The sequence below is a fragment of the Bos taurus genome, chromosome 19 (assembly GCF_002263795.3).
Source record: "Bos taurus isolate L1 Dominette 01449 registration number 42190680 breed Hereford chromosome 19, ARS-UCD2.0, whole genome shotgun sequence".
Taxonomy (NCBI): Eukaryota; Metazoa; Chordata; class Mammalia; order Artiodactyla; family Bovidae; genus Bos; species Bos taurus.
In genome coordinates this window covers 28,842,037-28,855,421 of record NC_037346.1, presented here as the reverse complement: position 1 = coordinate 28,855,421, position 13,385 = coordinate 28,842,037, and the positions used below count along the sequence as shown (strand labels likewise).

The following is a 13,385-nucleotide window of genomic DNA, read 5'->3' as shown; positions in this document are numbered from 1 at the left end:
TGCCTTCTTCAACTTCTTCTTAGAGTAATCCTTTCTTTTTTAACTTAATTTCTCATTTATTCTTCCTGTGTTACTTGTGGAAATTAGCATCCGGGGGTGGGTGGGTGGTGGGTGTGTGTGTGTGTGTGTGTGTGTGTGTGTGTGTGTGCGTGCGTGTGTGCGCGCGCGTTACTCTTTTGTCTCTTGCTCTTTTCACCTAACAGTAGTATCATAGAAATGTTAATTCGTTGAGATCTTTTTGGTTGTTCTCAGGACTTTGTCGTGCTCTCTTGTGTGTTGCTGTTTAGCGCTAAATTGTGTCTGATTCCTTTGTTTCCCCATGGACTGCAGCACACCAGGCTCCTCTGTCCATGGGATTTCCCAGGCAAGAATACTAGAGTGGGTTGCCATTTCCTTCTCCAGGAGACCTTTCCGACCCAGAGATCTAACCCAAGTCTCCTGCATTGGCAGCAGATTCTTTCCCACTGAACCACCAAGGAAACCCCTATTGTGTGTACTGTAGTTCATTAACCTGTCTCCTAAGAATAGGCATTTAGATTGCTTCCTGTATTTTGCTCTTAAGAATAATGCTGCAATACATAACTTTGTGATTTTTTTTTTTTTTTTTTTTTTTGAGATTCTTTTAAGAGTGAATTCTCAGAACCAGGGCATTTGTGATTTCTTTTTTTTTTAATCTGTTGCCAAATTACCCTCCACAGGGGTTGTCACCTTTGGCTTCCCAGGTTGGCCAGCAGAGGGCGTTGTCAATTTCCTGAATTTTTTGCCAACCTAGGTGAGATAAAATATTTTAGTGTAATTTTATTTTATTCATTTTTTAAATGGAGGCATAATTGAATTATAATATTATATTGGTTTTAAGTATGCAGCATAGGGATTTGATATTTTTGTACATTATAGTGTGATTACCAGATAAGTCTAGTTACCATCTTACCATATGAAATTATTATATTACTGACTATATTCCCTATGCTGTACATTATGTTCCCTTGACTTCCTTACTTTGTAACTGAAAGTTTGTACCTGTTAATCTCCTTCACCTTCCAGTGTGGTTTTAAATTTGCGCTTTTCATGATATAAAGTGAAGTATGTTTTCACATTCATAAGCACTATATATATATATATATATTCTGTAAATTAATTCCCTATCTTTTGCCCATTTTTTTACATTGGATTATTGTTTTTTTTTTTTTAATTTTTAAGAGCTCTTATGTATTAGGGAGATTAGCTCTTTCTGATATATTGTAATTATTTCCTCTCCTTTATCATTTGTTGCTTGACTTTGCCATGGTAGCTTCATCATATGAAAGTTTTAGTTTGTTTTTTTTTTTTTATAAAGTTGACTATCAGTTTTTAATTGCCTCTGCATTTTCACTTATAGCTTTTGCTACTTGTAGGTTATAAAGGAATTTGTTCCTGATTTCTTCTAGCAAATTCATGGTTTCATTTTTTACATTTAGATCCCTGATCCATTCAACCAGTATCATCTTCTGATGATAAACCATTCTGCTAAGTCACTTCAGTCGTGTCTGACTCTGTATGACCCTATGGACTATAGCCCACCAGGTTCCTCTGTCCGTGGGATTCTCCAAGCGTGAATACTGGAGTGGGTTGCCATGCCCTTCTCCAGGGGATCTTCCCAACCCAGGGATCTATTCCGCATCTCTTATGTCTCCTGAATTGGCAGGCGGATTCTTTACCACTAGCACCACCTGGGAAGCCCAATAAATCATTTGACTAAGGGCTGGATGGGAGAAGGCCCGGGAATCCCACTCCAGTACTCTTGCCTGGAAAATCCCATGGACAGAGGAGCCTGGTAGGCTGCGGTCCATGGGGTCGCTGAGGGTCAGACACGACTGAGCGACTTCATTTTCACTTTTCACTTTCATGCATTGGAGAAGGAAATGACAACCCACTCCAGTGTTCTTGCCTGGAGAATCCCAGGGACGGGGGAGCCTGCTGTGCTGCCGTCTCTGGGGTCGCACAGAGTCGGACACGACTGAAGCGACTTAGCAGCAGCAGCAGCAAGGGCTAGATGAAGCACAAGCTGGAATCAAGATTGCGGGGAGAAATATCAAATATCAATAACCTCAGATACACAGGTGACACCACCCTTATGGCAGAAAGCAAAAAAGAACTAAAGAGTCTCATGATGAAATTGAAAGAAGAGAGTGAATAAGTTGGCTTGAAACTCAACATTCATAAAACTAAGATCATGGCATTTGGTCCCATCACTTCATGGCAAATAGATGGGCAAACGGAAACTGTGAGAGACTTTATTTTTTTGGGCTCCAGAATCACTGCAGATGGTGATTGCAGCCATCAAATTAAAAGACACTTGCTCCTTGGAAGGAAAGTTATGACCAATCTAGATAGCATATTGAAAAGCAGAGACATTACTTTGCCAACAAAGGTCCGTCTAGTCAAAGCTGTGGTTTTTCCAGTGGTCATGTATGAATGTGAGAGTTGGACTATAAAGAAAATGGAGTGCCAAAGAATTGATGCTTTTGAACTGTGGTGTTGGAGAAAACTCTTGAGAGTCCCTTGGACAGCAAGGAGATCCAACCAGTCAATCCTAAAGGATATCAGTCCTGAATTCATTGGAAGAACTGATGTTGAAGCTGAAACTCCAATACTTTGGCCACCTGATGCAAAGAATAGACTCATTGGAAAAGACCCTGATGCTGGGAAAGATTGAAGGCGGGAGGAGAAGGGGACGACAGAGGATGAAATGGTTGGATGGCATCACTGACTCAATGGACATGAGTTTGAGTAGGATCTGGGAGTTGGTGATGGACAGGGAAGCCTGGTGTGCTGCAGTCCATGAGGTCGCAAAGAGTCAGACATGACTGAGCGACTGAACTGAATTATAAAAATGAGTTTTCCATGTGGCTGAATATTGTCCAGGTTAGATTAAATTCCTCAATATAGGCTTTCTGGATTTAGGTTATATAAAATTTTAAGCATTTTAAAAATGTCTCAGATTCACATGTCTATACCAATTCTGATAAACTTTAAAAAAAATCTTTCTCTGTTAAGTATACAATAGTTTAATATACATTTTAAAAGTTACTTATGCCATTGAGCATCTTTTCATATATTTTTTGGATGTTTGTATTTCTTCCTTTATGAATTGCCTGTTACATTCCTATACATGTTCTTAACCTAGCTTATTATTTCTTAATTTCCAAGTGTTTCTTACCTATTTGTTAACTAAGCTTGGATTAAGCTTTGATTTGGCACATTTGATACAAATATTTTTTCTATTAATTTGGATTTTGATTTTATAAATGACTTTTTAAAAAATATACATACTTGTTTTTAAATTTTACTTGAAATTATCACTGTTTTTATTCATGGCCTTTTCTTATAGGAGAAGGGGAGTAATAGTTAGAAAGACTTTTCATACTCAGGGATTATATTAACAGAAATACTTTGTCTAATTACCTAAATTTTCTTTAAACTTTCCTCCTCTTTTTTTTTTTAATATTTTTTAGAACACAGAAATCTTTACAATATTTGAAATTTGTTTTGTGTATTATAATTTTTTCCCATTTGCTTAATTATTAATCTCCACCGAAGTATGAAATATTTCCTATTTCATTCACTGAATTTTTTCACAGCTGCACTGTTTATGGACATTCTGTTCTTTTGCACTAATGAAGCCATTGGTAACTGCTAGCATCACACTCTTGTAGTTTTTTTAATAAAGATGTAACATCTGATTGTTTAAGGCCACCTTTGTAACACATATCCTTGATTTTTCTATGCTGCTGCTGCTGCTGCTGCTAAGTCGCTTCAGTCGTGTCCGACTCTGTGCGACCCCATAGATGGCAGCCCACCAGGCTTCCCCGTCCCTGGGATTCTCCAGGCAAGAACACTGGAGTGGGTTGCCATTTCCTTCTCCAGTGCATGAAAGTGAAAAGTGAAAGTGAAGTCGCTCAGTTGTGTCTGACTCTTAGCGACCCCATGGACTGGAGCCTACCAGGCTCCTCCATCCATGGGATTTTCCAGGCAGGAGTACTGGAGTGGGGTGCCATTGCCTTGTCCGGATCTTTCTATATCTCCCTTCATTTATCCTCCTCTAACAGCAGTTTTGCATAGCTTTACTTAGTTTACTTGGAGAGGGGGGGTGCTGTGCTAGGTCTTCATTGCTACACAGGCTTTTCTCTAGTTGTGAAGAGTGGGGGCTACTCTCTAGTTTTGGCAGGTGGGCATCTCATTTCAGTGGCTTCTCTTGTTGTGGGGCACAGGCTCTAGGGCGCTCTAGGAGTTGCAGCTCCCAGGCTCTAGAGCACAGGCTCAACAGTTGCGGTGCACAGGCTTTGTTGTTCGATGTACGGCATGTGGGATCGGCCCGGATCAGGAATCAAACCCGTGTCTCCTGCACTGGCAGACAGACTTCACCACTGAGCCACCAGGGAAGCCCTGCATAGCTTTATTAAAAAGAATTTTGTGCTGTGCCTCATTTACCACCTCCTCTCAGAGAAGGCAATGGCAACCCACTCCATTACTCTTGCCTGGAAAATTCCATGGACGAAGGAGCCTGGTAGGCTGCAGTCTGTGGGGTCACTAAGAGTCGGACACAACTGAGCGACTTCACTTTCACTCTTCACTTTCATGCATTGGAGAAGGAAATGGCAACCCACTCCAGTGTTCTTGCCTGGAGAATCCCAGGGACGGGGGAGCCTGGTGGGCTGCTGTCTATGGGGTCGCAAAGAGTTGGACACGACTGAAGTGACTTAGCAGCAGCAGCAGCAGCTCTAATAAAAGCACTGCACACGGGATTTTGGATCGATGTGTAGTATATTTATAGATTAAATTGGGGAGCATTTACATTTTTGCAGTATTGATTCTTTCCCTTCACTCATTCCTTCAGCAGTATTTCCTGCAATTACTATAGGCCAGACACTGTGCTAGATATGTTTCAGATTTTGTTGATATTGTTAATGATGTTTAAAAATAATTTTTAGAAGAGTTCTTCCTACCTGAATTTAGGAATGCCCTGGATTTTTTCATTTTGTAATTGATCACCACCATGAATTCTTTACCTTTTTCTAGTCGTTGTTTGGTTGATCCTTTTAACTTTGCCAAATAGACTATTTTTAACCTGCAAATAATGATAATTTCATTTCCTTCTTTCCAGCCCTTATGTATTTCTTTTAACTTGTCGTATTGCATTGGTTAGAACTCTAGACCAAAGTTAAATAATATTGCCGTTAAGGCCAGCACTGACCCATTCTGAGTTTTCTTTCCTTGTTTTTGTCATGTTTTTAATTAATTTCCCCTGTGTTGTATTAATCATATGTTTATTCTATTTTTAGTTGTTAATACCCCTCATAACTTTAGTTATTAATACTATTAGCTGTATTATTAGATCTTCTAACATCAAAGTATTTTTAAATTGCTCAGATAAATTCTGCTTGGTGATGGCATGCTGTCATTTTTAATGTAATTCTGAATTTGCTTTGCTAATATTTTTTAAAGGCTTTACATTTATAATCCTTGGGGGAGATTGGCAAGTGGCTTATTTTTTTTCTCTTATCTCCTGTCAGTGTTGGTTACCAATGTTGTGTTAGCCTAAAGTATGAATTAGGCTTTCATCCTTTTCTGTGCTTTGGAAAGCTTCTGTTAAATTCTCATAACAGAATTTTTTTTCCTGAAAATAATAGTTTTCTTATAAAATATTAAGAAATCCTGCTACTTAGAGATAACCACCCTTGATGTTTTGATGTCGTTAGTTCCTGGGTTGTTTTTTTCTCTCTGTGAGTGACATTGCATTTTATGACTTGATTTCTTTTTCTTTTAATAAATTACGATGGATATCTTTCTATGTTAACAAATTTAGATGTCATTCATACTTTTTAATGACTACATTCTTTTTCATCTGTTAAATGCTTTTGATCTTTAATTTTTTAGACTCTTAGACCTGGTGTGTGTGTGTGTGTGTGTGTGTTCATTATTCTTTTGTTTGTCTGTTTTGCTCTTTATTTCTTGAATGAGGAAAGATCTGCCTTCCTTGGCGTTTCCCCATAGACGTTGTGGGTGGTTTTTCTGTGGTTCCCAGAGGTATTAGAACAGTTACGGTTAGGTTTTTCTTGGCTGCTGACACCTTTGAGGGTTGCTTGATGCATGTCGTGCTTGGCCAGCCTCTGCTGTTCTGCTGTGTTTTCCTTGTGTGACCCCCACTAATCTAAGGAGAGAGCCCCTGCCTCACTGCAGTTGTATAAGTGTTCCTTTTAACAAGGTAGCAAATGAAACTTGGGACAGTCTTGTCTTTCTCAACATACCTCCAATTATATCCATGGTTGATTTTATTTTTCATATTTTTAAATTCCTGAGAGGCTGTCTACCATCCTTTAAGGCAGCACTTAGAGTCACAAACAAAACTTGACTCTGGGTTTGTAAATTAGAGAAAATTTACACACTCCTGGAAAAAAGAGTCATATGTGGTTAACATTCCTCTTTAAAGAAAGGCCACGCTGCTATAAAACTTTGAATGGGTTGTAAGGATACCAGTGTGTTTAGGGAAGACTGTCCAGGATGGCCATGGGACTTGACATCTTGCTCTTTGCAGTGTGGGTGAGGGAACTGTGGGGTTTTTGCTGGTGAACAAAGATGAGGTACATGCAATTTCCTATGTGGCTCCTGATAGACAAATAGGATCAGAAGGTAGATGTTCAAGGGCCAGAATTCAGCTGACTGTGAGAGCAAAGTCAGGGTTCATAGATGGACCGACTTACCACCTGGTCAGGTCATAGGATTGGGTATAAGTGTTAGATGGGTGGCTGGCCCAGGCAACCATTAAGATTCCATACAATCTTGAGGTTATCATTGGGAGGCTTGATGTCTCTTCCAGCCTTCCCCTGATGGAATCAGTTTGTAAAGCAGCATTTACATGATATTTTTAGGAGATTCCACACCTCTGGACTAGCATACTTAGGCTGTGTTCTTTTCTTTTCAGCTTACCGTGACAATCAGAGCTTTGTTGCAGAAACTGAAGGAAAAGATCGCCCTTTTGAAGGACTTATTGCTAAGAGCTGTGGCAACACATCAGATGTATCCATGTAAACATTTCCACCTCTTGCTAGAGTGGGAGGACAAGCAGTCTTATTTTAAGAAAGGAAGGAATCTGGGCCACCCAGATTTTTTCCACAGCTTGAGGAAGACCTGGTTTCCAAAATATTGCCTATAATCTCGATTTCTATTTTAAGGTCCGTTATATGTTTTACAGTGAATATGCTGGCGAAGCAAGACGCACAGCAAGAGCTTACTTAGTTGGGTGTAACCTTGACCGTGCAGGCAGCTCATGTTTTCTGTTAGCGCTGTGTTTACACCGAGCCCCGCGTTGCTACCTGTCTAGACTGCGGTGAAAGCAGTCCAGCAGCAGAACTTCGATGATGCTCTTGAGCCATGATTCTGCTCAATGCAGTTCCCAGAGTTTTGAACAATTCCTTTTCTCTTCCAAGAGACCCGTACCAGTAGAAACCGTACTTTTTTCCTCCCCGATTATGTAGGTTATTGAGATGTGACTTCTTCACCTTATGGTTCTTGAAGTGACAGTACCCCTGGTTTGGGAGGTTTTTTAGGTGGGGTATAAAAGCATCTGCCTCCAATGGGGGAGACCTGGATTCGATCCCTGGGTTGGGAAGATCCCCTGGAGAAGGAAATGGTAACCCACTCCAGTATTCTTGCCTGGGGAATCCCATGGACGGAGAAGCCTGGTAGGCTACAGTCCATGGGGTCGCAAAGAGTTGGACACGACTGAGCGACTTCACTCACTCACTTCACTCATAGGAGGCACCTGTGTGAAGTCAGTTGTGACATCACCTCTACTTCCTACCAACGATGTCAACTATTAAAATCTTTTTATTTTTTTAGAAATTCATGATCTGATCAATTTGGGAAAATATATGTGATCTGTTACATAAAACTAATCCCTTAAATCTGAGTTTACAACTGACCTCAAACTGGGCCTCTCTTACCATCCCTTTCCTTTATCCATGGTTCATACCAAAAACCCAGACTTTGGTATCTCAGGAAATGGATTGTTACTGCCGAATTTTAAGCATGGTGAAAATGTAGCTTTTTAGATAAAACAATAGAAGATGTGAAAATGTATTTTCTCCAAGTATCATCCTTATATGTCACCAGAGAGGTTGGTTTAGATAGTTGCATGATTTCTAGTATTCAGTTATTTACCCAGTAAGTTTCAAATAAAAGTTTAATTTCAGTGAACAATTGAGGCCTTATTTTTAACACAATTAGGGCATTCTGATATGTTCAGTTTGTAACTTTACCCTCCGTCTGGTATGGTTTGTTACTGCCCAATTAGTTTATTATGTAAGGAATTTTTATTTTATCAAAATCCACAAGTTTTAATATATTGACCTCAAGTTAGCAGAGCTGTTTTCTCTACCAAGTGCTTGGAAGTCTGCACATGGGCTCGAGGTGTGCAAACTCATTTTAGTATTAACCTAAATTGTATATTAGAAACATAGCTAAATATTGTTTCCTGATTTAATATTAATAACTGTATTTGCTAATAGGTAACTGATTATTACTCATCTTATAATGTGTGCATGTGTGCTAAGTCGCTTCAGTTGTGTCCAAATCTGTGCAACCCTGTGAACTGTAGCTCGCCAGGCTCCTCTGTCTATGGGAATTCTCCAGGCAAGAATACTGGAGTGGGTTGCCATGCTCTCCTCCAGGGGATCTTCCAACTCAGGGATTGAACCTGTGTCTCTGATATCTCTTGGATTGCAGGTAGATTCTTTACCACTAGTGCCACCTGGGAAACCCCCAGACATAGCACATCTTATAATATTTATGTGCTAAACCTATGGTGCAAGAAGATATAAATTAATAACTTTTACTTCTATTAATAATTTCTGCTAGTTATTAATTATAAGGCATACCAAGCATGGTGCAATAATAATTGACTTTGTTCTTCTAAATGCTTGCAGTCTAACCACATTTTGAAATCTTGTGGCATCTGGTTTCGTGGCGATCTCAGAGTTTGCTGAATTAAGCACCAGACATTTAAAAACACCAAACCAAAAAAAAATAAATAAATAAAAAATAAATAAATAAAAACACCAAACCGAGTTATTAAATATATTATGAAAGTATTTAAGGACCATCATGTGAATAATTTAGACTTTCCTAGGAGAAATCAAGCACTCAACTGGAATATAACAACTTTCTTGAAGATTCTGTTTTGTTTTTAAATAAAATAATAGAGCCTCTTTCTACTGGAACGGCAACCACAGCTAGGGATGGAATTTAGAGAATCGCCCTATGGGAAAGTGAAAGTGTTAGTCACTCAGTCCTGTCCCACTCTTAGCGACCCCATGGACTGTAGTCCGCCAGGCTAATCTGCCCGTGGAATTCTCCAGGCAAGAATACTAGAGTCGGTTGCTGTTTCCTTCTCCAGGGGACCTTTCCAACCCGCGTCTCCTGCACTGCAGGCAGAGTCTTTACTATCTGAGCCACCAGGGGGCGCTCATTAACCTCTGGATTTTTCAGGGAGACGGTTTCTTAGACCGGGAAGAAGGAGGTAGCTTCTGTATTACTCAGGCCTCTATTTAATTAGTCTTGTTTCTTACATCTTCCCTCTCCCTGACCTTCCTCTTCCCAAACATTTAAGATAATTCTGTGGTGGTTATCTGAGATAATTCTAGGGCAGTTATCATCCAGATTTAAGATGTATCATATAGCAACTTGTCAGGCCTGGTAGGCTCGTATTATTAGACTGTTTGGGTGGGTTCTTTCCCTTCTTTACAAAAAAGGTACTGAGGCCAAGGCCAGCTTGTGCCTCAAGTCACTAATGTAAATTAATAACTTTTACTTTCAGCATTCCAGCAGAGGAATTTTCTTCACACCCAGGAGAAGAATCTTTAAGAGCTTAAGTAACTTGCCTAAGTCCCCGCCGCTGAGAAATGGAAAGCCAAGATTCCAATGCAGGGCTGTCTGGACCCAAAGCCAGTTGTTTAAAAGCTGAATTCTACTTTAGTGATAGAATACAGTCCACCGTCACATGACCTGTCTTCAGCGAGAATTCCCTATTACTTGGCGTGTTGCTGTAATGCCAAGACAAATCTTGTTTATAATGCAAATCCTCAAGACCCTTCTTAATCATCAGAAAGATTAAACAGTCTTCACTGTGGTTTATTAGGTATACTTTATGATGTTGTAATTCTTAGAAAAATGTGTGTCCATAAATCGCCAAGAGAGTGACTTTTTAATCCTTTTTCTTGAGGCATAATTAATGTGGGGTGACTTTTTTAATGTGAATATTTGGAAACCACATTTCCTTACTGTGTCGGGCAGTCGAGAGTTTCTGGTACCTGACTTAAGAAATTTATGCCTCTCTGCATTCGTGAAGTTTTCCAAGGAACACTAGGAGTTGCCAGAAAGATAAGTCCTATGAAAATGCCTTCCAAACAATTAAATTCTGGGATGTTAGGCATAAGATGTTACTGCTCTTTCCTGAAAAAGTATTTTTCTCTGGCAAGAATAAATGTGAAATTAAAATGAAAGTGGCGTGCTTTTGAATCGGTTAGCTTGCAATTCATAATCCAAAGTCCTGCAGCCAGAGTGAAAATTGCTGAAAAGCATTAACTTCTATTCACAGTGCTTCTTGGAGATGGTGATTATAATGGTCTCACCAGTTGGGAAAAGCTATGTGCAACAGGAGGTCGCATAGGAAATTTCAGGTAGCACTAAGGTTATTCTTAGAATTAGTTTTACATGAAGCTTGTCTTTTTGTTGGGTTTTTCAAAGGCAGCACTTTTAGTACTTTGAAAAGAATTTTTGAAAATCACTTTACAAAGGACTTCAGTATCAAAAGCTATTTTGGTCTCTTGTGAGAAGTCCTAGAGAACTAATTTTTAAGAATCGATAAATAAGGGGACTTTCCTGGCAGTCCAGTGGTAAAGATTTTGTCTTCTAATAGTGGGGATGCAGGTTCAAACCCTAAGATCCCACATGCCTTGCAGCCAATAAAGGCAAAAAGATGGTCCACATAGAAAAAATAATCTTAAAAACAACAAAAAAGGATACATAACCCTGTTCCACTTTGTTTTTTGGGGGAAGAAAGATGAGTAGACAGGTAGCTGGCTGGAGAGATCCCCGTGTAACAAACCTGGATACAAGGATACATGTATGTGTGGAGGAGCTCAGTGGATAGGTGTTAAGAATAGCCCCTGGGTGCCCCAGTAGTGGGGACGTGGTTCTAAAACACTGCACCTGGCCATGACAGTTTTCACTGGTGTCTGCTATTGTGAGAAAACTAAGGACAAGGTCATTTTTATTTCAGTAGGAATTTTCTGATTTATAGTCTGTGTCATGGTTCTCTCTGGTTTCGAGTGTTAACATCTTGCTTTTTCGCCATGGTAGTAAAAGCAGATGAGAGTTTTGTCTGTTGTGGTTTTTGGAATGTCCACGTAGATGGCAACGTGTACAATTGGTCTCTATAAATCCCCCCTCCCCACACCCACAGTTTGTTTGGAAATACTTCTGCTCCATGAAACCCCTAAGTCTGGGCACTGTTGGAACACTGCGAACAACACTGGCTCGGTGGCAAACAACTGAGGCAGAAGGCCAGCTCCACCACTGCCTCAAGGCCAGAGAGCAACGTGGCCTTTCCTGACCTCAGTTTTATCTACAGAGTAGGAATAATCAGACTTGCTTTGCAGGCTGTTGTGAAAGTTGAAGAAAATGCTCTATTTAAAGCATCTCACAGGACAAGTTCCCCCATAGTCATTGGTGTTGAATAAAAGTTTTCAACTCTTCGAGGGCAAGTTACTTAACTTCGTTGTGCCTTGTTTTCTTAACTTGTGAGAAAAGGATAAAGTACATCCAACTTATAGCATTGTTGGGAGGATTAATTATATGCATAGAAGGTGCTTTGCATAAAGCAAGCCCTCCTCGAGGATTACCTGCTGCTTACCATTTTATCACTGTTAAAATTACAGCTAATGTGGAGGATTTACAGGTACCCTTTTATGGAGTTTATAACACATAAGGAGGGTACATCCAGGCATGGAGATAATGATAGTATTAAAATACTACTTGCAAAATGGGATCAGTGCTTTGAGGAAGGTTGGCACCTGGGGCTGGTCGGTAATAGACACTCAGTAGAGTTTGTTAACTTTGGAGGATCTTCCTGTCCCAGGGATTGAACTCAGGTCTCCTGCATTACGGGCAGATTCCTTACCATCTGAGCCACCAGGGACTCCCCCTAAAAGCAAATAATAAATAAAAATGAAAGAGTTGAAGTGCTATGTGAGCCAGAAAAATCTCTGGCCTCTGGGACCTTAAACTGTCTCTGTGCAATTCTTCTTGTGGTTCTGGAAGTAATTATCCTTCTCCACAGCAATTAATTTGCACGGAAGACTTACTTAAATTCTTATGCCTTCTACCAATAAGGAGAAACTCCAGGAGCTGGAAGTGGGGGAGGGAATGGGGTGTTCCCTGGGTTCAGCCCCATCTTCACCCCTCTCCATCCTAGATTGGAAGTGCTTCCCAGGTTATAGCAGAGAAGCTGGACTCTGAAGTACAGTGATGCAAAATCAGGATCTAGTTTTATTTGCAACCTTGCATGAACTGGTTATAATTACATGTAAATTCAGTCTGGCCAAAGACAGAGTACTATGGTGGTTAGATCTTCTGTTTCCCTGTCTGTTCTCTGATCTTCCTCCTTGGTTATTCACCAGGTTGATGGAAGAGAAGGTCCCAGCACTGGCCTCATGACCATCTGCCCTGTTTTCTGCTTATCCTTCCTTACCCTGTACTCGGTCCCCCCAGCTACTATGAGCCTACATCCATGGAGTGTCATTACCTTCTAGGTGGTTCTCTGACCTCTTGTTAGCAGCAACTTCTATTATAGTAAGTGTGCCATGCAGAAGGGCTATGCATCTTTTTATTCTCTTCAGCTCCCTCTATCCCCCATTTCCTTATGCTCTGTTCACTCAATAGATTAAAATAAAAACAAAACCAGGAGGTAGTGTGAGTGTTCCTGATTGGTTACTTTTCCCGGTGTTCCAGATTTACAGGGGATCTCTGGAATATTCTGAATTAATATTATCAGTATTGTTATTAACAGGATGCTAAGAAGTGGCAAAGTTAAGTGAGCAGTACTGGGGGCCTCAGGGTAGAGAAGCCGCACTCGAGGTGGCGAAAAAGAGCTGGGCTCTCACCCACTGTTGCCATGGTTTCTGGTCTGGTGAACAGGAGATTCAACTTACCTGTCCCAGCATCAACTGTCTGTGATTCTGTTCTCCAGTTACCCCTCCTCTTCAAAACATAATCACCAAGTTTTACTGCTCTTAGAATTGATGTCCTTTGTTGGTTAATAGTTTAAATTCAGTGTCTGCTAAATTTTA

At 40.2% G+C, this 13,385-nt stretch overlaps 1 protein-coding gene across 9 annotated transcripts in view; it reads left to right on the top strand.

Annotated features, from left to right (window-relative positions):
- The window catches only part of STX8 (syntaxin 8), a 208,377-nt gene that overhangs the window by 11,396 nt on the left and 183,596 nt on the right, over window positions 1-13,385 (top strand). For 6 of the 9 annotated variants that reach the window (XM_005220387.5, XM_059878214.1, XM_005220388.3 and 3 more), the window contains 1 exon segment: window positions 6,962-7,056. The exons of the other annotated variants lie outside the window; for them this stretch is intronic. In XM_005220387.5, the coding sequence (XP_005220444.1) occupies window positions 6,962-7,056 (95 nt within the window). 9 annotated transcript variants of the gene reach the window in all.